The sequence below is a fragment of the Sebastes umbrosus genome, chromosome 5 (assembly GCF_015220745.1).
Source record: "Sebastes umbrosus isolate fSebUmb1 chromosome 5, fSebUmb1.pri, whole genome shotgun sequence".
Lineage (NCBI taxonomy): Eukaryota > Metazoa > Chordata > Actinopteri > Perciformes > Sebastidae > Sebastes > Sebastes umbrosus.
Genome location: NC_051273.1, coordinates 20,610,679 through 20,635,446, shown reverse-complemented (window position 1 = coordinate 20,635,446; position 24,768 = coordinate 20,610,679). Strand labels below are relative to the sequence as shown.

The 24,768-nt window shown below is 39.3% G+C and overlaps 3 protein-coding genes across 4 annotated transcripts; 1 reads left to right on the top strand and 2 right to left on the bottom strand.

The window, feature by feature from the left end:
• Window positions 1–340: 340 nt before the first annotated feature.
• hsd11b1la (hydroxysteroid (11-beta) dehydrogenase 1-like a) lies at window positions 341–7,857 on the bottom strand. The gene is made up of 6 exons (XM_037768890.1): window positions 7,656–7,857; window positions 5,229–5,359; window positions 3,741–3,944; window positions 3,565–3,658; window positions 1,879–2,044; window positions 341–1,712 (listed from the first exon to the last, which is right to left on the bottom strand). The coding sequence occupies exons 1-6, from the start codon at window positions 7,738–7,740 to the stop codon at window positions 1,529–1,531; spliced, it is 864 nt and encodes a 287-aa protein (XP_037624818.1). The 5' UTR covers window positions 7,741–7,857; the 3' UTR covers window positions 341–1,528.
• A 2,043-nt stretch (window positions 7,858–9,900) lies between these two features.
• Window positions 9,901–15,133, top strand: micos13 (mitochondrial contact site and cristae organizing system subunit 13). Its single transcript, XM_037769871.1, has 4 exons — window positions 9,901–10,088; window positions 11,562–11,718; window positions 13,951–14,008; window positions 14,609–15,133. The coding sequence occupies exons 1-4, from the start codon at window positions 10,060–10,062 to the stop codon at window positions 14,704–14,706; spliced, it is 342 nt and encodes a 113-aa protein (XP_037625799.1). The 5' UTR covers window positions 9,901–10,059; the 3' UTR covers window positions 14,707–15,133.
• Window positions 15,134–15,202: 69 nt separating this feature from the next.
• LOC119488318 (spindlin-1-like) lies at window positions 15,203–24,074 on the bottom strand. Of its 2 annotated transcripts, none has more exons than XM_037769870.1 (5): window positions 23,791–24,074; window positions 22,989–23,027; window positions 20,995–21,242; window positions 20,596–20,829; window positions 15,203–17,177 (listed from the first exon to the last, which is right to left on the bottom strand). In XM_037769870.1, the coding sequence occupies exons 2-5, from the start codon at window positions 23,006–23,008 to the stop codon at window positions 16,972–16,974; spliced, it is 708 nt and encodes a 235-aa protein (XP_037625798.1). In that variant the 5' UTR covers window positions 23,009–23,027; window positions 23,791–24,074; the 3' UTR covers window positions 15,203–16,971. The 2 variants fall into 2 exon arrangements, with proteins under 2 accessions (XP_037625798.1, XP_037625797.1); XM_037769869.1 differs by having other exon boundaries at window positions 22,989–23,030; window positions 23,791–24,066.
• Between the last annotated feature and the right edge of the window lie 694 nt (window positions 24,075–24,768).

The window sequence follows — 24,768 nt, the reverse complement described above, 5'->3', positions numbered from 1 at the left end:
TCACTGTGCAAACGTAGTAGTTTGAAGCCCAACCATGTAGTTCTTTCCTAAACCTAACTATATATTTATTGCCTGAACTTAAGTAAGTGTTTTAATTCACAACATTAAGCACGTGTTTACTGTAACCGAAAAGTGACGCCGAGGGGTCTGACAAAGCGTCAGTATGTGACGAGTTGGGATGAGAATGCGTTGTCCTGACTCATCTCTCAAGCAGCGCGTTCTCCTACTGTGTACTGCCCCGTGTGTTGTCTTCTGAGTAGTAAACCAGCACCTAATGACTGATCTATTTAATCTCTTTGAGGTAGGCCAACATGAAACAAACCCAATCAATAAGCTTTTCTCCACTGTGGACTTTTTATAACTGGACCTCTCCCAAAAGCAAGACCAGGAATAGAGGACAAGGTTCAGTTTGTTTTTAGTGACACACTATTGTAACCTGATCCATTTGACTGTAAGTAGGTTTAAGTGCAATATAAATACTGTGAAAGTATCCAAACGCTCAATCCATGGAGAAATACACACAGCCCATATTCAGAAATTGGGCCTTTAAACGAGCCGTCAGGATTTCTGTACAGTAGTGATGTCACAAATATACAACATATAAACCATTTCACAGTTTTAAACGTAAACATTCTACATAATGTCCCACGTTGCGTCTGAAATTCTATACTAACATGCTATTCAGTACGCTAAAACAGTATGTGAGATTTATTAGTATGTCTGAAACCTTAGTAGAAAACCAATAGTACCTGAATTGCAAACCAACCCAACCTGTTTTGGGTTGGTTGAAGACCAGTCGCGCTGCTGCGTTCTGGATCATCTGCAGAGGTTTGAATGTGCATGCAGGGAGGCCTGCTAGTAGGGAGTTGCAGTAGTCAATGCGTGATATGACAAGAGCCTCAGTATCAATGAGTCCCAGTGTACATATAGAGATGGACACATTGCTCTGCTTCATATCCAGCTCATGCTGCTTTTGCGTTGTAATGATTGCAACAGTGATGTTCCTTAATTTCATTGTCTTCTGTCTCAGTCGCCAGGGGATGGTGGTGGTTCACTTTTACACTGTAATCTGTAGGCGTCTATCTTTATCTAAAAAGTGTGTGGGCTCCATGGTAACTCTGACCTGTTTTCTCTGCTGAATCAGTTTGACATTGTGATACATCCTCCAAACACATAGTGTAGACAATTCTGTCTGCTTCTCTCTGAAATCGCTTTTTTGTTTTTCCCCAAAACATAACTAGATATTTGTGCGGGGAGCGTAGTTAGTGACAGTGTTGGCTCTATGGTAGCTCTGACAGCTTGACGGAGTAGCAGTGGGGGGACGGGGAATAGCGAAGGGGTCAATTCCGTTGTAATGCGCTAGACTGAGGGTAAATACAGGTATATTCAGACAGACAGTGTGAGGATTTTTTAACCTGGAGTCCGAACCTGAAAATGAGCATAATACAGGAAAAGTCTGGGTGTACAACTTTATTTATTGAGGCTAAATTTGGTTAGTGGAATAAATCAATTGCCGAATTGATGTTTTTCATGGGATGTAGTTGTAGGAGTTCTGGATGATATAGTTTGTGATGGAAGGGAACCAGTCTTTGCTCAAAGTCACAATGTGGGTGAGCCAAGGGTAGAAGAGCTCCAGCTGTCTCGTACTTCCTGTAATGATGATGTTCAAGGCTGCGTCTGCTGCAGGGTAGGCTGGTACATTAGTGACTCCCCTAGGATACAGAAAAATATTCCTCTTAACTACTGTGGATAGCAGATGTAAACATGATGCCAAATAAGTTGCAGCATACCAAAATACATATATCAGTGACCATGTTTATGTAGCTGTGAGACACTTTGCATTTGGACTTAGTAACACTCACTGTTCTCTTGACTGACCTGACTTTCTCCATAGCTGATTCAGTATCGATGAGCCCCAGCGTACATATAGAGAGGGACACATTGCTCTTCTTCATAGCCAGCTCATGCTGAAGGGCCCCAAAGAAACCATTCAAGGCAAATTTTGTTGCTGCATACGGTGCCACGAAGGGACTGGGCATTTTACCTGTCAAGCATCAATAATGTTTATAAACTCATCTAAGGAGAACAAATTCTTACAATGGCGTTTTCTAGTTCATGAAATAGCAAATAAAACACAAATAACACATCGGGACAAGAATATAAAGAATATAAAGACAGAATATAAAATATTTCCAATAGATTTGGTATTGCAACATTTTTTAATCACTTTACAAAACAGTCTCACTATAAGGTCCATTTAGTAGCTGTTGGAGCTTTTGATCATATCACATGACCTTTTTCGGCAGTGTCCAGTCGATTTTTCTCTGAGCACTTTAAGGAATCGTAAAAAAAACTCCACTATTCCTTAAAGTCCTCATGAAGATCATGTGATAAGATCAAAAGCTCTAGAAAAGCTATTAAGTGGATGTTGAGGTGAGACTGTTTTGTCATCTTGAACTGATGGTCAAGAATGAATTTTGAAAATCAACGTTTTCAAAATGGTTTAGTCTAACAAAGTATTTTTATTTCCATTTTTCTTAATTTTGATATGAAAAAGTACGGAGCCTCTTAAGAATTGCGGAGAGAATTTTTTGAGGACTACTTTTGCGTTCCCTAACAATATGTTTTGCGTTCCCTCGCAATATTTTGCATTCCCTCGCAACATGTTTTGCCGTCCCTCGCAATATGTTTTGCGTTCCCTCACAATTGTTTGTGTTCCTTTGCAATATGTTTTGCATTCCCTTGTAATCTTTTGTTTTCTCGCGATATGTTTTGCCCTCCTTTGCAATCTTTTGAGTTCCCTCGCATTATGTTTTTTGTTCCATCGCAATATTTTGCGTTCCCTTGCAATATGTTTTGCCTTCCCTCGAAATAAATATTGTGTTACCTCGCTATATGTTTGCGTTCCCTCGTAATACTTTTCTTCTTCCATTCCTTCTGAACGATACAGTTTGTCTATTTCCGCACAGTTGCTCCCAGCACAACGCCGTAGTATGGATCATTTATGCACTGCCAGATAGACTTACAGTTCATATATTTCAGAGATGAGAAAACAAGACACAAAGACCTTTGCAGATTTGTCATTGATTATATCTTTAAAGACATTATTATGGGAAAATGTGTTTTTTTGGTTTCTTCAAAAAACCCAAAACAATATTTTCTTATAATGAATTTGATACGCTTTCTTTTAATATTTTATTCATAAATATAAATTTAACAATAAATACCTTATTATGTTGTTTTCTTGAAGGATGTTGAGCAATATGTGAAAAGAAAAAGGCCAATAAGACACTCAATAGGCCTATATTTAGGTTTTAATATTTTTGTTTAGTGTGATATACCCCTGGCTCTTTTGTTATTGTGATACTGAATGTGAATTATGTTTCATAAGGAAAGAAATTAGAGATAAGTAGCCAACTAGTGTAAAATAACATGACGCCGTGGGTTGGTTTTCCTCCTGTCCTTCCCAATGTTTTGAGTCACCAGCCACCACTGATGTATGTATATGTGTATGTTTCACAGTTTGCTTTCAATATGTAAAAAAAAATTATGTGGCAAACTCACCTAAAAGCGATGAAACAATCACCAGCGATCCTTTACTTTGCTCAAGGGATGCCAAAGCTTTCCAAGCCATCTGAATGTAGCTGAAGAAATTGACCTTTGAAAAGCACACATACATACAGAGATCAGTGCATTCCCCTCATTTGATGTGCTGATAGACCATCAAAATGCAGCATTACCTTCATCAGCCACCTGGTGTGCTCCACATCTCCGTCCCACATGCTGAAGGGGCTCGGGCCAATGTGGTTGAGAACCAGGTAATCCAACCCTCCGAGCTTTTCCAGAGCAAAATCTACGGCTTTGTCGGCGTCTGACTCACTGGCCATGTCTGCTGCTACATAGAGAGCTTTCTGGGCTCCTAAACTCAGGCACTTTTCTGCCACCTATAAGCAAAGATCAGAAAGAATAGACACAATGCAGTTTCAGAAAAGAGTATATATGAAACACTTGTGTCTTAATGCAGGCACTTCAACCAACAGAAGAGTGTGTGTTAAACCTATAGCTAGACATAATATTGTATTAAAGGTACAGTATGAAGGATTTTGCAGCATCTAGTGGTGTGGTTGCAGATTGCAACCAACTGAGTTGTAGCAGGCTCAGTTTTAAAGGTAGGGTGAAGTTACTGGACTCATACAAATCCATTGGTACCATCAACCATGTCATACTAGCTTGTCACGAAGGAGGCTAAATAACGCTCCAAAGTTATGCTAAATTTTGGTGAGGAAACACTGATATGGCCATTTTCAAAGAGGTCCCTTAACTTCTGAACTCAAGATATGCGAATGAAAATGGGTTCTATGGGTACCCACGAGTCTCCCCTTTACAGACATGCCCACTTTATGATAAACACATGCAGTTTTGGGGCAAGTCATAGTTAAGTCAGCACACTGACACACTGACAGCTGTTGTTGCCTGTTGGGCTTGAGTCTGTCATGTTATGATTTGAATATATTTTGTCATGCTAAATGCAGTACCTGTGAGGGTTTCTGGATAATATTTGTCATTGTTTTGTGTTGTTAATTGATTTCCAATAATAAATATATACATACATTTGCATAGAGCAAGCATATTTGCTCACTCCCATGTTAAAGGTATTCAATACTTGACAAATCTTTCTTTAAGGTACATTTTGAACAGACAAAAAAATGTGCGATTAATTCACGATTAATCGTGATTAAATATTTTAATCGATTGACAGCCATAGTAATAACACTACTTTAGGAGCAACAAAACACGGTTTTGCACTCTGCGTCTCACGTTACCGCAGTTTCACAAGCATGTTTGAGAACTACAGTGGCCTTCAGGTAACATAAAACGCTCTCTCTAGAGCCAGTGTTTGGTTTGTCTGTTCTGGGCGACTGTAGAAACATGGAGGACTCTGAGAAGAGAACCACTCCTATGTAGATATGAAGGGCTCATTCTAAGCTAACGAAAACACAACGATTCTTAGTTTCAGATGATTACACACTAATGAAAACATAGTTATGAATATTATATTCCATTCTGCTAATAGATCCCCCAAAATGTTAACAAACTGTTCCTTTAAGTCTAACTCAGTTTCAACCAATATACTGTACACTATATAATGGTGTTATTAGAACTTAATGGTTCAAACATTTATTGGTTTGAACTTAGAGTCCATATGTTGTGTCATTAAGTTCACTGACCTGCTGTAACACTTTCTCCCTCCTTGCTGTAATTACTATCTGGGCACCAAAGCGGGCATAGTGATATGCCATTTGTTCACCAATACCCGTACTGGCCCCAGTCACCAAGATCCTGGCTCCTCTGAGAGATTCTGAAAGATACAAGAAACACACAAAGACATGTGCTGTGACCACAGTTGTGTTGATGGAAATTAATAAACATTTAAATTTGAGTGCCACTGATACAGCTTTTGAAATTTTGATAACAATACTGGAATTTTATGTGATATAAACTTTAGTTTTGAATGTGATTTGATGACATTGACCTGTTATCTCAGATCAAATCTATAAACCCTTGATTACTATTTTATTTAGAATCAGTCAGCACGAGGGCTTTTATGATAAAAAAGATAAGGATTCAAGAATTTTATTATTTATTATCTATTGTCATTCTGCAACATCGGGTTGCACAACGAAATGCAGGTGTAGCCTTGTACATTTATGCAACACAAGAAAAACAAGTAGCAGTGCATTCCACACAGGAGGAATGTAAACGGCAGCAATAAAGCCAATCAAAGTCGCTGCTAGACTGTACGTCATTTAGATACTTCACAACTTAAACTCATGGCTCATTGGACTCTGACACCGAGCTGGGAGATACAACCACGTCCCCTTTTTTTTACAGGGTGGTAAAATAGTCAGATATGGTGTTTATTCATTAACCTAAAACTGCACTTTTTTTCCCAGGAGGCGATTGTTTGTTCTTCTCCCAACCTTGTCCTTTGACCACTAAAATGTAATCAGTTCATCCTTGAGTCCAAGCGAGCAAGAATTCCCTCCGGGCGTTCCTGACATATTTTATGGCTCCGCGCCTCCGGCAACATGTGTCGCCAGTGCGGAGGCATAAAAATAAGAAAGGAAGAGTTTGCAGGGATTACAGGCAAAACGGCACTTCTAGGATAATGCCCCTTTGTATGGCTGTAAATGAGGAGCCAATCTGAAACAAATCATACATTTTCATTCACCATGCAGCAGTGTTGTAGTATTCGATACTGGTCTCAAGACCACTTTTTGAAGGTCTCGGAAATCGACCGCATTTTTACTCGATCTTGTCTCGGTCTCAGGATTTTATTTCAAGACCACACCTGCGGGGATATAACTAAATTGCCTGTTCATTGTCTGATTTGTTAATATCATTACTGGGTCGAGATGAATCTATCCATATAATCCTCGGCCCATTTGCGTCCAGTTTGATTTTCCACCATTTGGAAACGTGTCCAAATCAGATATTTTTGCTACTCTTCCTACAAATTTTGAGCAATCTTCACCAAATTTGGTACAAGACATCTCTGAACCAGGCTGGAAAAAAGATACCTTTTTAGATTTTTGATGTTTCATACAGTTTTGCTATAGCTGGCCCTCAAAGTTAGCTCGGTTCTTGACAATGCTGAAAGCAGCACTTCTGGGGGACAAGCAATCGGCCCGTTCTGGACGGGCACTACAAGAGGTGAATGAAGAGGAATCTTCATTTGTTTTCTCTGGGTGTTTTTATGGGAATGTGGATCTTTCAGGTCAAGTTGAGGAGTGCCTATTAGCTTGTTCCATATTTGATCATAAGTGGGTCATGCAGTGTAGAACTGGCACTGGTCTGGTCTTGGTCTTGTCTCGGTTTAGGTGGCCTTGACTACAACACTGCCTATAACATGTTAAAATCTCATCTTATATTTATTATTTTATTATTATATTAAGTGTCAGCCGTGGTAGTAGCTTTTCATAGGGTGACATAATGTTGCAATTGTTGAAAACCGTACACACTATCCCATTGAGTCAAACCATATAATTTCATTACTTTTGGCAAACTCGACTGTACACTGCTTCCTCACAGCATGGATAAATGTCCTGTCACAAGCGGAAAGCATGTCAGATTATCACCAATTACTCGCTCATTTTGTGCTTCCTTTCCTAAATTTCCCCCCAGGGGAGCTTTAAACTTTCTCATCAATATTATACACAGACATTTTGAGCTATAAGCATGAACAGCATCCCATCACTGTTGCATGATGAGCTTACATGGTCCATATATTCAAGTGTGAACCATGTAGTTGAGGCTGCACGGTCCTGTTGTGTGCTCCACACTGTAATGTGGACCACGATGTGATGGGGCAGTATATAGAGATTACTTTGTGCCACATTACAGCAAGCACCGTATCGATCTTGTGAAAAACAAACGTAAAAAAAATATGCGAACAGACTCTAAACAGGAATTCATTAGAATATTGATACCGGAAGGAATTTCAAATTAAAAGCATACTTCTCCCAAACTCTTACTTTGTAGTAGTAGTAGTAGTTTCACTTCAAATCGTATATGGTAACAGCAAAAGCTGCTCTGCACAAGAATCCATTATTCAGCATTATTCGGATGTCAACAGCTATTTGCGTCTCTCTTACCTGCGTCAAAACTGGGTGCAGTCCACTTGACAGCTAGAAAAGCAGCACATATACTACCTAAAAGGATTTTTGTGCAAGTTCCCATTTTGTAAACTTGTTGGTAGATAATTTTTTTTAGCACCAAGTGTTCAGGAGTGAGTCCCACATTCCAGTTTTACACTTTGATCATGTAGTCCCCCTCCTCTCTCTTTCTCTTTGAATATGTAAAGGGGGCGTGTTGTTCAGATAACAAGCTCAATCGTGGGTTTATGAGTTTATCAGCTGGAATGTTTCGACTGGATGTGGGCGGGACTGCAGCTGATTGGCCTGCTGCTTCTCACACAGAAATATCACATTTGTGGGCTATTAAAAAAACTAAAAAATTCAATGATGGTTTTCATTAAGAATGTTATAACAACAAAGACTCCATTTATTTTTTCTTTATAAAAAACTATCCTTTAGTACAGATACACACAATTATTCCACAAGGCATGCTGCTGCTGCAGGTTGTTTTACTTTACCAAGATCCAAAACCAAATCAGGTCAAAGTACAGCAATGTACAGAGCAATGGAAGAATGGAATTCACTCCCAAATCATATTACACAACAAAATACTATATATGGTTTTAAAAAAACACTAAAAGAGCATTACTTAAGAAGAAACTTTAGTAATGAATGAGTATTCTTGGGTGTGTATGGGTATTAAAGGGCATTCCATGTTATGTATGATGTTATTTATCTGTTAGATCATGATAGATTCAGTTGGAGCCTTTATATTTTCTTTGTTTTTTTTTTACGTGCGTTACGATGTGCTATGTTAGTGTATGATGAGTAGTGTGAATGTGTATTTTTTGTATTGTCACCATGTAAACTATGTTGACCCCAGGAAGAATAGCTGCTGCTATGCAAAATCTAATGGGGATCTATTAATAAACAAACAAACAAACAAACAAACAAACAAACATAAGGCGTAGAAATTTTAATTGAAATCGTTATAAATGCAAACAAATCATCACTCGACTGAGAATCGGACATACAGGTCTTTAACCATACATTATATAGAATAGGCATGCATCCAACTGGGAAATGCACATATTGTAATCAACCAGAAACTGTCGAACATGTACTGATACACTGCAGGAATTACAGTATCCAGAGGAATCACCTTTCACAGTCACTAAGGAAGGCAAAACATCAGGACTTTTCATTGTCAGGTCTATTGGGGGAATACAACAGATAACATATACTGTGAAATTATTACAGTTTTTAAGACAAAACTGATTTAGTTAAACGAATCTAGAGTTTTCCTCATTATTTTTTTTCAATATTATATTTATTGTTTTTTTTGTTCATTATGAAACAACAGAACAGACATTCACAAACGTCCCCAATAATAACATTATCGGTACAAAGAAACTCAACAAACCTAATATTAATATAAAATAAACCTGTAGCCTATAGATACAGGAAAAACATATTATATACAAAAAAATAGATATATAAGTAAAAAGAATATACACAAGTAAAAGAAATAAAATTTAAAACAATAAAATAAAATAAAATCTATTTATATATACAGATACAGATACAGATACAGAGAGCTTTATTTATCCCCGAAGGGCAATTCAGTTTCTGCAGTCCACCGAGACATATACACACATTCATACTGCACAATCATCATTGACAGAGGGAACACAGTAGGTGGCATATGGGGAGGTGCAGAACAATAAAAGTACGAGATTAAAAATTAAAAATATTCGCAATAAAAACAATAAATACAAGAATAAAAACAAGACGAGATAAAAGAATAAAGGAATAAATAAATAATTAGAATAGAATAAAGTGCCAAGAGTATTTGCACATTGCAAATTGCATTCCAAGAATGTACCTAATGCAAACACAGACAACCGTTATGTGGTTAGTGCAAAATAACTGTACATATATATATATACATATATATACTGTATACATATATACATACATAGACATATACGCACAAGCAGTATATACACATACCAAAAACACATATACGTATAATCAATTAAAAAAAATCTGTATACAATTCAGTCATCATCCTATTCTATCACCTAGTTTTCCTCATTATTATTATTTTTTTTTATTTTTTATTTTATTTGTATTTATTTATTTTTTTATTTTGTTTCTGCACAATCTCCTGCTCCACACTCCAGTAGTCCAGTAGGTGGCGGTAATGCACCTCTAAGATAGTCTGCCATCCGCCAATAAACACCAAAGAAGAAGAAGAAGCCACACAACACGTGTGCGCCTGCGCAGTGAGGATCAAGCAGGCTTGTCCTTCAGTAGCAGCTTTAGCTACATCACCAGCTAGCCTTCAATCAAGCTCCTTCTCTGCGCACCTGCAGTAACAGCAACGTTACGTTAAAGGAAAACAACACCTCTGTGGACCATGGCTGCAAGGATACTGCCCGTAGTGAAGTTAGTATGTTTAATTTCACCTGTAATTTACCTGAAGTTATTGCTTCTGTAGCTGCTAGCTGCTATATTAGCCTGTTAGCTATCTGATGCTAGGTGAGCTAGCTGACTGTCAGTGTGCCCTGAAGGCTCTCCAGCTGTCATCTTCAACCACTGGGTGTGCTTACTTGTTAGATAGCTAGTTGGCTCAATAATGCATTAGTAAAATTATCTTTTTATATATATGTATGCATTGCAATTGGCCTATTGTGCACTAAGTTTCTTTGTTTGCTAATGGTAGCCTGTGTTTTTTTTGTTTTTTTTAATAATATGTTTATTGGGCTTTCTTATTTTAACAAACACAATAAGAATAATAATTTAAAAACAAAACAACAACAATCAAACAAACACTGGTACAGCTCAGATACAAAATATATATATATATATATATATATATATAGGAGGTCATAGGAAATAGTCCATAGTGCAGGGAAGTCACAGGATATATGAGTTCATGTTCAAGAGACTCCTTGTGAGATAGTAGAGGAGAGATCAGGTCCAATATAATTCAGATAGGGCTGCCAAATACTGTAGAACTGATCTACTTTAGCATGTAGAATATTTGTGAGATATTCCAAAGGGATCATCTCAAATATGACTTTACACCAGCCTTGGACAGAGGGTTTCTTGTCACTGATCCACTGTAGTAATATATTTTTTCTAGCAGCAAATGTAAGAATGTTATATAACCTTTTTGTTGGCTGCAGTAGTTATGTTTGGTAGCCAGTGTTTTAAAGATAGCTAACGTTAGCTGTGGGCCCACCAGGTTATTTTTGGTCAAGTAAAAGAAACCATAAGAGTTCATTTCACATTCTTTGGTATTGTTTTATGGTATTTTTTTGGCTAGACCAAGTACATTAAAGAGTAACATATATGCTAGTGACCATGAAGGTTAAAGGAACATAGATTGATTTGGGTTGATACTGACTTGTTTATCTCTGTGAAAGGTCAAAGTGCTATTTTCATGGTTTACTATTATTGAGAGTATTGTGAACCTTTTTTTATTTGATATATTTGTTATATTATCATTCGCTATTAGTTAATACATTTTGAGTTAATTGTTGGGGACATAGTTGTTCTGTGATTTTTGTTAGGTATAAACATAACCACAGTGAAGCCACATATAAGAAATAGGGAAGAAATAATTATGGGTTATTAAAAAAAACAACAACAGGATATAAGGGTTTAAGTAGAGCCAACCTGGGAATTAAGTTTACGAACACAGGGCGTTACCTTTATGAAAAGGTGCAGAACGCGTTACACAAAATGGTAGCTAGCTAACTGATAATTTCTTTGCGTCATTGGACATGTTTAAGTGGTGCACTGTTGTAATAGTAACATCCGCGCGTTTTCAATCAGTTTGACATGTTTTTGACTGGATACAGAGGTGGGTGATGTTGGGTTATAACCTGACTGTCTCTGTGCTTTCATTTTCAGACTGATCACCAAGGTGACCATTGCAGGAGGAGCTCTCTACGTCGCCTATGACTCTGGTCTGTTGGGAAGCAGTGAGCAGGGCTCAGTGGCCCTGGGGAAGGCCAAGGCAGCTATACCCCCTGCCATAGAGGAATGGATGAAGTACTTTGGCCTGGAGGTACAGATAAGATGCACTGCTTAAACATCATAGTTCTGATCCACGACAGCTCTGGATACAGGCTAGTACACAGGATAATGCAACACAAGGAAGGAAAATATGACAGGCAGACACATTTGTAACTGTCTTTGTTTTCAAAATGGGCCCGCAGTCGGCAAACTAGCCAATGCTGTATAGTATACACACCTGACTTAAGGGGGAGAGAGAAGGTCAACAGTAGATGTCACATAAAAGTGGTGTACATCATCTGAAAGCTGGGAACCTGAAGATTAGTTTGAGATGCAGCTCAGTACTGTGTGTCAAGTTGTTCCCATTATAAATCAGAAAAAAACAAAATTACAATACATTTTGAAGTTTTATAATGGCTAAGAACATTACGATAGAAGTATATGATGGCCATTACCATGCTCTATTATGTCTCATAAGTTGTTGCAGCATTTTTTGGGGTTGATACCATTTGTTACACAGATTTGGTGCAAAATGTAACCATTTTTTACCACTTGAGAATTGATAAAAATGATCAATAATCCCTACAAAATACCACATTAAGACACCAAGACCTTGAGGAATACCATAGAAAAAGCCATGCTGTGATTTGGTATCAAACACTTTTGACATTTGGAGATTTCTGCAAGAATTACATTTTTCAGCGATCGGATGGTGAGCGCTTCTGTTCTGCAAACTGCTCAGAAACTCCCTTATTGTCAATACAGCTAGGAAAGCCATCCATCCTCTGAATGCCCTAGGTCTTTTGTTTGTGGTTGTAAAGTTTCCTGAGGCTGTGATTATCCTAGAGGTCCCCACAGGTCATTTTATACAGTGAGGTCAAGCTTCAAAAACTGTCACTACAAAAGTTTCACTAAAATTAAATGGCTACTCTGCTATGGAGACTAACATTATCACATATGAATACAATTAAGCTCATTGAATCCACAAGAGTCTCAGCTTTACAGTGATACCCAATTTATGTAATTCCAAGACTGTTCAGGGACCCCAGTATGCAGAAATATTCAAACACACCATTTTAGTATAGGCGAAAGTAACACATTTATACTGCTGCAAAAAAACTGCTTTGTTTTTGCCGCAAACTGCATGTGATTGTCATAAAGTGAGCATGTCAGTAAAGGGGAGATTTGTGGGTACCCATAGAACCCATTTTCATTCACATATCTTGAGGTCAGAAGTCAGTTAACTCCTTGGAAAATCATCATACCATTTTTTTTTTTTTACTTCAGAGCATTACTTAGCTTCCTTCCCAACAAGCTAGTATGACATCGTTGGTACCAATGCATTCCTGAGGTTTTCTAGTTTCATGTGATTCACTTTATCTCTGAGCCTGTTAGACCCTCTGAAAGACATTAAAGTAAGCCGAGGTTGCCGGCGCCCGCAAGGCGATTAATTAAAGTTGCTAAATTGATGTTCACGTTTTCAAACAACCATTTCAGAAGATATTATTCATTCATAACCAGCAGCTCACTCACCAAAGATCATGTCATTTCCAGTACAAAGGACAGTAAAACAAAATGATACTCCTCTATTTCTCCCTGATCACACACTGGACAAATTCCACTTTCTTCTTCTAAAACAACATACCTGCCTAATTAAGTATGAAGAGACGATATACCAGTTCTAATCTGAACACAAAGACACCTCTTTTTCTTTGGTAAATTATAAAGAACACAATATAGATGGCAAATAATATCTTTCACATTGCACTCATTATCTTTGTACTGGTTTTTAAGTGTTTACAATATTTAACGTAAATGCCATATAATGTACCTAACTATAAAGCATTGTATTCTGCTGTTTCAATTAGGGATTTCCATAATTAACCGTTAATCGACATTAAGCATTTTAACCAATTAACGCTATCGCTACTGGCAATGCTAGAGCTGCTAACGTAGCACAAATACATACACTGTTTGTTGGCCACTCGCTAAAGTTATGCCGGACAGACAAAGTATTGTTACGCCGGGCAGATACACAGCTGACAACCTGCTAAACTAAACTAAATGTGCGGTGGAGACTTTTACTGTGAAATGTCCGCGACACTACACGCAGCATCGTAGCTGCTAAGTTAACACTCCCGGACGGCTGAACTGGGGACTCCCGTCAACGAATATCTGTTGTGCTCCTGCAGCTGGTACGAGGCACAAATCTTGTAGGTTAACGGTTAATAATCGGTTATCGGTTAAGAACATTTTTCAAAATGAGCATCCCCTCTCTCCTCAGGCTCAGCTTCCAACCATGCCTAAGATTGAATTCGCTCCTGTTCAGGCGTGGAACTCTGGTAAGGACTGAATGAAAAGCTTGTTCCTTTTTTTTTTTTTTTTTTTATTAAAGAAAGGTCACAAATTTGATATTGTCATGAGTTTGTATTTTAATTTGTGGTTGTGCACTTTACTTGTCAGATGTAGTGATATTGTTACACGCCCGGGCCACGCTGCATGTGTGAGCAGCTCGTGACGGCTCCCTCGCTGAATTGCTGCGACTCGCACTCATGCGCTCAGACAGTGTTGCTGCAGCTGCTGCTACTCTGCTACTGCCAGCGCTTTCTTTCTACATACAGTGTAGTTTCTGTGACACATTCTACAGATACAGACATTGAAACTGTAGTAATGTTGCTTTTATGATGTCAAAAGATAATTTTTGCTGCTTACGCGGGCTGTGTGGCGGCTCCAACCTGTTAACATCGGCGCCGAAATTAAAAGCAAAAGATTCTTTGATGCATACACGCTGCACACGCAGGCAGTGTGGCCCGGGCGTAGCGTTTCATTGGGGCAGTAATCAATTTCAGCATCACTATTATGACTCTGAGATGATTATTTTTCTATTGGTTAACACCTTGAATGCTTTGTATGTATTACCATTGATTTTTATTTCATTGCAGGGGTGCGGCAGTCAATCTCAGCTCTTTCAGAGGCTCCAACAAAAGCAACTGGATACACAAATCAGGGTTTGCAGTACCTGAAAGACCTCACCAAGTGAACAGGAACTCTCTGGACAACCTGACATTTATCTATCTTTTTGAGTTTTGCACTTGAGAAATGACATTACTTCTTCAAAAGTTGTAGCCCCTCCCAGGAGAGAAGAAACACCCAACACGAAAGAAAACAGACAAAAACAAGTTGTGAAATTCAGCTGCATGGAGTGCAGTCATCTGAATGGGTTCTGTGGTTCTCTAAATTATAGTGGCATTGGTCGGGAGTTGTGTTGTACATAATGCTAGGAAGCAAAATGTAATTTTAAAGAAAGTTGTTCTTTCATTTTGTGTATACCACCAAATTTAAATTTTGTCAGTACTTTCTCCCCTTTGTTCTCAAACCACCCAAATAATGTTCTGAAGAGAATGTCTGTTGTGTATATATGCAGTTTCACCACTTGTGACTAAATAATACATCAATCTTAAAACACACGTGCAGTCTTTAGTTTGATTTATTGAGACGTTGATCATGGCAGTGTGTTCAAAGAACAAGACCAAACAAATGTGCAAAAATCTTTATTACTCATGACAGAATAATAACGACACAAACTGCCTGTTGATGCTGCTACAACTTCAGAACAGGAAGTGATTTTTAAAGCATGAAGAAGAGCGCTCGCACAGTCATTTGTAACTCCACTCTACACAACACAGAAACACTACACAGCACCACTAGCGGTGATGTACAGTGTTAACCTCTTTTTTGTTTCTTTTTTTTTTTTTAATGTGGGTTAAACAGACCGTACCGATTCTGCCACACAGTCACGTCTCTACTGTCAAAATAAGGTTTGAATATCTCCAGACACTCTGTTCAGATTATGCATGCAGAGTTTTGACAGCTAAAAATAACAGTATACCTACTGATCGACTAGTTTACTGAGGGATACACTGAATGACTTGAAGACCAATTCAGCAACTAGTGACAAAGTTGGGAGGAAACCAGTACTGCAAGCATACATGTCATGTTTGCAAGACAAAGAGACAAAGTTATAGAGTAGAACCAGTTATTTAGTTACTGTCAACAAACTGGTTCGTCAGTTGATTATACCTGTTAAATATTAAGCTTATAATCCATGTAAATAAACAACCCTTTCACTAAAAGCTGGTGGTGCTTTGACGAGATATTCGTATAAATGAGATTAATCACAACAGGCAACATTACAAGGCATTTTACACAAGTTGTACATATTAAATACTGTCGTCTGAATGTATTGCAACAAGGTTTTTTTTCTTCATGCGTGTGATATGAAGCATTTATTCTGCCACATTTGCTCTGAAGGAAAAAGCATTTTTGGGGGAAACTATATAGCGTACCATAACCTAAACATGTAAACTTTATACAATAAAGTGCTCCCCAAAAGATCAACAGTGAGCAACCGATGATGATGTGTGAAATATTTAAAGAACATACTGCATTGAGAGCAAAACACGGCACTAATATAAACTAGATGGTTGCGAAACTTTCCTCAAGCTGTCAGCGTCGCCACTTCTGAATGAAAACCAAATAGCAGCCTTCGATAAGAGCGTAGATAGTCGGAGATACAGTATGTACAATATTGCAGAATGACAAGCCGGAAGGCACTTTATGATTTGTGTGGGATCAAATTTAAATGAGAATTTAGCAAACTGCGTCTTCATCACCAGTGCAAATGATCTGATACAATGCTAAATATGGTGCAAAGGTGCAGGAGTATATTTCCACATAATCCATCTAAAAATAAATATAAGGGCCCCATTCAGGTGATTTTACAATCTTTTGCATTCATTCCTTCCAGTACTAACACTAAAGATAAATACAATACACAAATGTATCTGCACGTTTAATTCAATAAATGCCTCAGTGGAAGGTATCTATCCCAAACATAATGTGTATATCATGCTTATTAGCTAGTTAGATGATCCAAAGAAAAGCATCTTAAAAAGAATATTTTGAGCAGCTTTTTTTAGTCAAACTGGGATTTAATTAAGAGTCAGCGACAACAATACAACTGCAGCTGATGGGCAGTGCAAACTTGTACCGTCCAAACTTAAAGTATAAAGTAGAGCAGCAACAATAAAACAAGTTGACTCCCATCTCCTCGAAATATAGCCAAGCATAGCGATGCTACAGTTCTGCTGTGCATATGAAAAACAGATTGCACTTTCTTCTGAACAATAAAGCATACTAACTTATCAACCGTGCCATGGCTTTGGATAACAGATTATAACGATGATGAGTGGAACAGAAGCAGATGGAGGGAGGCTGGAGAGGGAGGTTGAAGTGTCCACTATCTCTAGGTGGTTTTCACCAGGTCATAGACATGGATATGAAAGTCATCATCGTATTTGATGTAGTAGACGGAGGGCTTGGCTGGGACCTGGTAGATGACCAGGCCGGTTCTCTTCACGCCCTTGTCAGTAACATACTCCACCTGTTTCCCCACCAGACTCTCCGTCTCCTCACCTGGCTTCCTGTCTGCAGGCAACAGGTGTTTGTTTTCTGAGGAGTGAAACATTACAACATCACATTTGAGTTAAGGCGAGAAACTACAGGCAAAAATGCACTGGTCAATTTAAAGATTTTGGGCTATGTGCTTGCTAAACATGTCTTCTTTCAGACTAGTGGAAAGAAAACATCCAAAATACACATTTAGGTGCTTATTTTACTACTTTGTCTGTTTGCGGCTGTAAATTTCACCTAAATTCACCAAAAGTTAGAATTAGATAATGCCTCATTTGCATATTTAAACATACATTTTCAGAAAAAATGTAATACCAGACATAATTGTCTCAATGTAACTATTCAACTGGGGAAATTTCATGGAGATATATATTGATTTTTTTCACCCTATTCACCTGGGGTGTCTCCCCTTAAGTCTGAGTTAGTTTGAGATTTGCTTGCGTGTAACTCACCAAACACCACCTACTTAAAGTTTCTCAAAGTGGGTATAAAATGATGTCGTCTGGTTTGGTTTCTGTGCAAAACATGCATGAAAAGTATTAAGGTTATGAATAATGTGAACGCTAACTCTAGCTGAGTCAATGTTAGCTTTGCTAAGTTTGGGAATAACTGAAAGGGTTAGTAATGATTTTTTGAAGAGGAGTGGTATGTATACTCCTGAGTTCTGTGAGGTAAAATTACTGTTTTTGTGAATGGAGTTTGGTTGCTTTGAAGAGAGCGATATAACGGCTTCAATTCCCCGTCGGAACGGGCTGTCTGACGGCGAGGTAATGCGGCTCATTGCACAGCTACTTACTTCAGAAATCAATAATTTGACACAAAAACGGTCCGCCAGAGTCCAACATCAGAACTGTGCCCAAAGCAACAGTCTGTTATAAAGAAATAACAGACTGTAAACCTCAGAATCGAGTATTCAACAAATCTGTGTAATAATATTAGTTAATCCTAGACAGATATTGTTTGTTGTGTGTAGAGGTGCGTGTGTGTACTGTAGAGGTGCGTGTGTGTACTGTAGAGGTGTGTGTGTGTACTGTAGAGGTGCGTGTGTGTACTGTAGCAGTGCGTGTGTGTACTGTAGAGGTGCGTGTGTGTACTGTAGAGGTGCGTGTGTGTACTGTAGAGGTGCGTGTGTGTACTGTAGCGGCGCTGTCCCGGTCACTGAAACAGGGGAGATGGAGACAGACAGACAGAAGAACATGTCAGCCTGCTGCGCCGCGCCACGAAGCTTCGAATACCTTTGAATATTTCTAACCGAAGCTTCGAAGCCCCAAAAATGGTATTCGGGACAGCCCTGATGGACACAAAGCTTTAACAGACTGAAACAACAAACTATATGAGTTTTTACAGGCCTTAGTATCTTGCATAATGCACCAGTATTCTGACATTTCACTTTAGTATGTGTGCCAAAATCATTCTCAAATTAGATGCAGCAATTTGTGCATGTTTAAACAGAGCCATTACTTCTGGAACAGCTCCAGAACCAGGTGTTTGGTGAAACCACTGATTAGTCTTTTCTCTTACTATTCAACACCATGACCATAAATATCTAACACTGCCTAATTTAACTTAGCAATACTTTCCACTTTTGTGGAAAACTTTCTGGTCCAGAGTGTCTGAGTCCACGGCTGCAAGAAGTGCTCACTTTAAAATCTGTAAATATGCCGGTTTGTTACGGGGAGTCAGACCCTCTGATGAAGACTTGTGATAGATAGAGACTTCAGTGACAGACCATGACTGCTGGTGAGCTCACATGGTGTCCATGTCAAAAAGATTTAACATTCCTCCAAAGTGGAAACATCATTTACGTCACATAGCAGATCTTGATCTTTTCTATAAAGCTTTAGGGCGAAAGGATTGAACTCCAGTTAACTCAAATTTATATAGCACCTTTCATACCAACATGCAACCTTAAGTGCTTCAAGACTTAAAGAAACAGTGTGTAACATTTCAAGGGGATCTATTAGCAGAAATGGAATATAATATTCATAACTATGTTTTCATTAGTGTATAATCGCCTGAAACGAAGAATCATTGTGTTTTCGTTAGCTTAGAATGAGCCCTTCATATCTACATAGGACGCAGGTCTTCTTTACCTTCCAAGATGTTGCTCTGCCATGTTTCTACAGTAGCCCAGAAGTGACAAACCAAACACTGATGCTAGAGAGAGCCTTTAGCGTTTTGGGCTGGGACGATACACCTATCTCCCGATTCAATGCTATCACGATACTTGGGTGCCAATTCGAAATGTATTATGATTTTTAAGTATTGCAATTCAATATTATGATTTATTTATTACAGTACAAATGTTTGATTTTCAGCATGTATATAGTCAGAAGTCCTGAAGTCAAATATATCAGTCAGTGAGGAATTATTTATAAAAAAATAATTCCAGCAACCAAAAAATCAAAGAATAAAAACATTTCCCTCACAAATTAGTGGTATTTTGTATTTAATTATAGGGGACATGTTATGTTTTATAATTCTGGTGAATATAATCCATCAATCTTATTTACATATATATATTTTGTATATACTAGTGTATAGTGTATATATACAGTTCCCTTTGTTAACACCTTATTTTGAAAACCGGACATAGTCGCATGTGTATACTTCCTTTAACTTCGCCAAGTCCATCGCTAGCTCTCCCATCAGCTCCGTTCTCTGTATACATCCATGGTCAGCTCCATCGGGGCCGTTTGAATGCATTTAACAGAAATGTCAGTATATGGGTGCTCTACAGTTGTTAGCATGCAGCTTTAGCCATGATGTTTCACTCTGCTTTACCTGCCAACGTGTGAAACCCAAAGTGTTTCCATACTTTACTGGATGTGTAGTGTTCACCACTTTGGATTTAAAATGTGAGGGTGCAGGTTGAATCCACTTGGACAGTTCACCGTTTTCTACTTTCTTGTTTCAGCTCGCTGCGGTTTGTTTAGTTTTTTGACGGATACGGAACGAATATGATGCCACGTTACTCTGACTCAAACAATAAAAGCGGTAACTTCCTTCTACCTCCACATAGACTTAAATGAAGCAAATATATCAATTCTGGAAATCTATTCCAGAATCGGGGGGAAAAAAATCGCGATACATAGGTGAATCGGGTTTTTTTCCACCCCTAGCCACCGGAGTTCTTCAACATGCTTGTGAAACTGCAGTACCCCTCCGCTCACTCCTCCCTTTCCAACACTGTGGTAACGTGAGCCGCTGAGTGTAAAACCGTGGTACCAACAGCCGCCATCAACTTCCATTGCTCCTACAGTAGTTGTTATTATGGTAAGGATGGCCTCTGAGCGAGGCAAACGGCATTACCACGGTTCTGCACTCGGCGGCTCACGCTAAAGTGGTCTCGGAAAGGGTGGATTAGACTAGATGTCACCAAATCCTACACACTGTCCCTTTAATAAAGCTTTATGAAGCATCAGTCTGTCTTTGTTACCCACAAATCACCAGTTACCTGCTTCAGGCAGAATCCTGAGGTCTCCGTCAGCGTAGTCGTCCCACAGCTGGTACATATAAAGTACGGGGTCCTTTTCATAAGTGATATAGTACCAGTTGGTCATGATGGGAGCTCTGGAGAGGACCATGCCTCTCCACTCGTTCTTCTCTCCATCCTCCTTTTCAAACAGATGCTCCACAGCTTTGCCCACCAGCTCCTCCGCCCCTGGAGGGATCTTGATCTTGTTGTTTACTGTGGAGACGCAGCCGCAAAGGATATACAATATAAAAGTCAGAAACATGGCAATCGATAATCCAACTATACTACAGCAAAAAAAGTGCTTATCACCTTTATTATATGAAAAATGTTCTGAGTCTAAAACATGAATGGATCAACTTCAACAGCTTACTAACTCACCAACTTTTTCCGACAGGACCTGCAGGTTCGACACTCTCTCGTCCTTGAACAGCTCGATGCCATAGACGCAGTCGAAGCCGTCATACTTCACCATGAATAGAGAAGGGTTCACACTCAGCCTGTCGAGCACCGTTCCCTTCCATTTGCTCTGGTTGCCCTTCTCACGCCAGTTATGCTGAATGCGGATTCCCAGAATAGTGTTGGGATCCGGGGTCAATGTGTCACTCAGCTCCCCGCTACTTCGCTTTCTGGTGAAACAAGGAAAAATGAAAGCTGGGGGAGGCAGTTTTCTGGATGTTTTTTTTTTTATTGAAATTCAAGTGGTACCCCAGGGTAGGCAGTTTTCTGGAAAAGTAAAAAAATAAATGCTAGAATTTGGAAATACAGCCCTCATCCTGCAGCTCTCTGTCCTAAGCCCCTCCCACCAGACGAGCGGGGGCATATGGACGCGTTTCATATGCACCGCCTTCTTTTGCACGCGCTTCATATGCACGCGCTTCAGCCACCAGTACCAGTAGTAGTCACTCATTTCAAACATCCTATGGCGGCAAGTCTATGAGAATTACCGTCTTGTTTTCTTTGCAAACTTGTGTGCCTGTAAAGCCGTTTGAGATGACATACTGTGATCTGAGGCTTTAGTGATCTACAATATCAGCGAAGCGTTTCAGAGATGGAGAGAAAGTGTTGCTAATAGTCTGGCCTTCTGCTAACTGTAGCCGTCATGGCTGCGCCGCAGCTGTGAGCTCCGTTCACTTTATACATCCACGGTGAGCTCACGCAGAAAGCTATATATGACCTATTACAGAGATGGAGAGAAAATGATGCTTTCTCCGAGTTACTGCCGTAGCTACCATAGCCATGAGGCTAGCTCACAGCGCTAGCCGCAGCCTTGAGCAGAAGGTTATTAGCTAACTATTAGCTATTAACATTTTCTCTCCATCTTTTAAACGCTTCGCCGATTTTGTCCGATTTTCCTTTTTTGGGTTACTCTGCAGTGTAGGCAGTTGTTGCCAATTAGGGACGGTGAGGAAAATTTCCCACCGGTTAATAAACTTGTGACAACACCGGTGTTACAGATTACACCGGACATTTTACAAGAAAGATGACGGTCAATATCTGTAGTGCGCTGACTTCGATCATTAACGTTGGATGGCTGTTGATCTGGTCTCTCCAGTCCCGCTTTTTCTGCGGGGCCGCATGTTTCCACCCGGCGCTGCTCCACCTCGCTCGCCAGATGGGACTGCTCCGTCCTCTGCACGGCGATTGCCTCATTAACATTATGGTTCCCTTTATAGCATTGGATTTAAATCTGAAGTATTGCCAGTATTCGCTTTGACACCAAATCCTCCGCCACCGTCTTGTCTGTCAACTCTTTCTCATCCCGTGTGTGAAATCTGACTCCTGCTGCTGCTCTGAGCTGAGACTCCGTACGGAGCAGACACTTTCACTTTAAGTCTGTAGCGTCCGACTATGTATTGATAACACGGCGCTGATACGCAAATTATGAACTAAATGTGTTTTATTTCTATAAAAAAAAGCAAAGCGACGATGGAGAGGAGGGCAAGTAATGTAATCGGTGTGTGGCCGAACACCGTGTAACACCGTTAACACCGAGCAGCCAATAGGAACGCTCTCTCTCTCTCTTAAATAACCTGTGATTGGCCAAAGTCTCCCGTCACGGGCTAGATTTTCTAAAGCCTGAAAACAGAGCCATGAAGAGGTGCAGAAGTCTCTCAAAAGAACTTGAATTACAATATGCTGAAAGGTTATTATGCCCAAAAATATTCTGCCTATCCCCGCTTTAAATCAGAATTCAATATGATTTTTTTTCATTAATTCCAGACGTAAATCCAATATAAAATACTGATTAATTCCAGAAGTTTATACCAGCATTAATCACATTTTCATGTTGCTGTGACATTGTAGTTTTACTGTGACATTATATTCTAAAAAACACCATTAACAGGATTAAAGAAACTCTGTTTCTTACATACCTGCCCCTTTTCTTGGACATGCCTCCAGAAAGTCAAAGGCTACTGATTGAGAGAAAGACAGACAGGGCAAGGTTCAGTTATTATATGAGTGTGTGAGTGTGTGTAACAGCTGCCAAACTTCACAATGTACTGTATTAACTCCACTACAGCATGAGGAAAGGCCTCTCTGCTTCAGCTGAGAGAGAGAGAGAGAGAGAAGCAGTGACAGGCTGCAGGCTGCTCAGCTCAGCAGCAGACTGACAACTCCAACAGCCAATAGATTTAGCATGAAGGAGAATAACTTCCTGGTTAGTATTTTACTTTAACTACACACACAGCCATGGAGGTCAGTCAGTCTGTCTGCTGCTGCTTGCTGAGGCGAAGACTTGTCATATATTTATTGCACAAGTCTCGCCTTCAGTTAAAGGATTAAAAAAAGCACATCTGGTTGACACAACTTCATTACGTCACTGTATCTGACACTATGTAACAGTATGTAGCCAGTTAGTGAACACAACTGATACATTGTAACATATCTGACAGTATGTAGCCAGTTAGTGAACACAACTGATACATTGTAACATATAAAACATGATTACCACCTGTCCTAGACTAAATCAAACACACCTCCACCTCCCACTGTAGGTTCTCAATAACACCCTGCCTGTCTGTCCTAAAGCTCTACCTCAATGCAGATGTTACTGTAAGATAAGTGGAGGCGGCTAGCTACTCCTGAGCTGCTCCTCTTTGGCCCTGACGGTGGATAACAACACACACACAAACCAGCAACACCTGGGTGCTAAACAGCCTCAAACATCTTTACCTTTATGCAGATTTCATATCAGTATTGTTCAGTTTCGTCTGGGCAGAGAAATGCTGCCACACACCAGCCCGCCTGCCTATGTAAAATCTCGCGAAACCTGTGGGGGGAAAAAATGGGAGAAGGAGACGAGACGAGACTCGAGTTCCCAGCGAGCCTTCGGTGAGCACGACCGCAGCGGAGGACGTGAACAAGCGCGCAATGCACACTGGGAATTGGTGTTTTCTCATTGACAATGATAATGGACTTTTTTTAGTTACTCAGGTGTTTGTAGACCCAGTGCTGCATGCATGCTGCGTTCGAGTGTAGTCGGAAATAACGTAATTACGGTATTATTGCTGCATGATTGACATGGGAGGGAAAAAGTACATGATAAAAAGCGACCACAACAAGCGAAGTGAGGCTGGATATTCTGTGACGCCAGAGTTACCTAGACGTGACTTAAAGGGGCAGAGTTTTAAACTATCAAGCATCAAATGTAAGGTTTATTATTGTTTTTCCAATTTCACTCGTAAAATTTGAATGTCATTGTCTATGACAATATTTTATTAATATTATTAATTATTTATTTTATACAATTATTTATCTTAAGAAAATCAACAACACTAAAATGATTAATACACAAGGTTCTTTACTTGTCAACGGTCTGCAGGACAGATACTAATGCACTATACTCACTTTTAACAGTCTCTTCTGCACTATATTCATTTTTTAATAGTCCTGTATCACAGCTGTTACCCTGCACTATATTCACTTTTAACAGTTTTCTTCATCTCCTTGTATTTTTATATCTGGTATATTTGTTTTGTACTTTGTACTTTGCACTACTAACTTTTTTACTGCCTTTTTACTAACATGTTTTGCACTATGGAACTGTGATGCTGGAAACTTGAATTTCCCTCGGGATCAATAAAGTTACTATCTATCTATCTATCTATCCATCCATCTATATGTCAATCCCAGCAAAGCAGTCATTTGCAA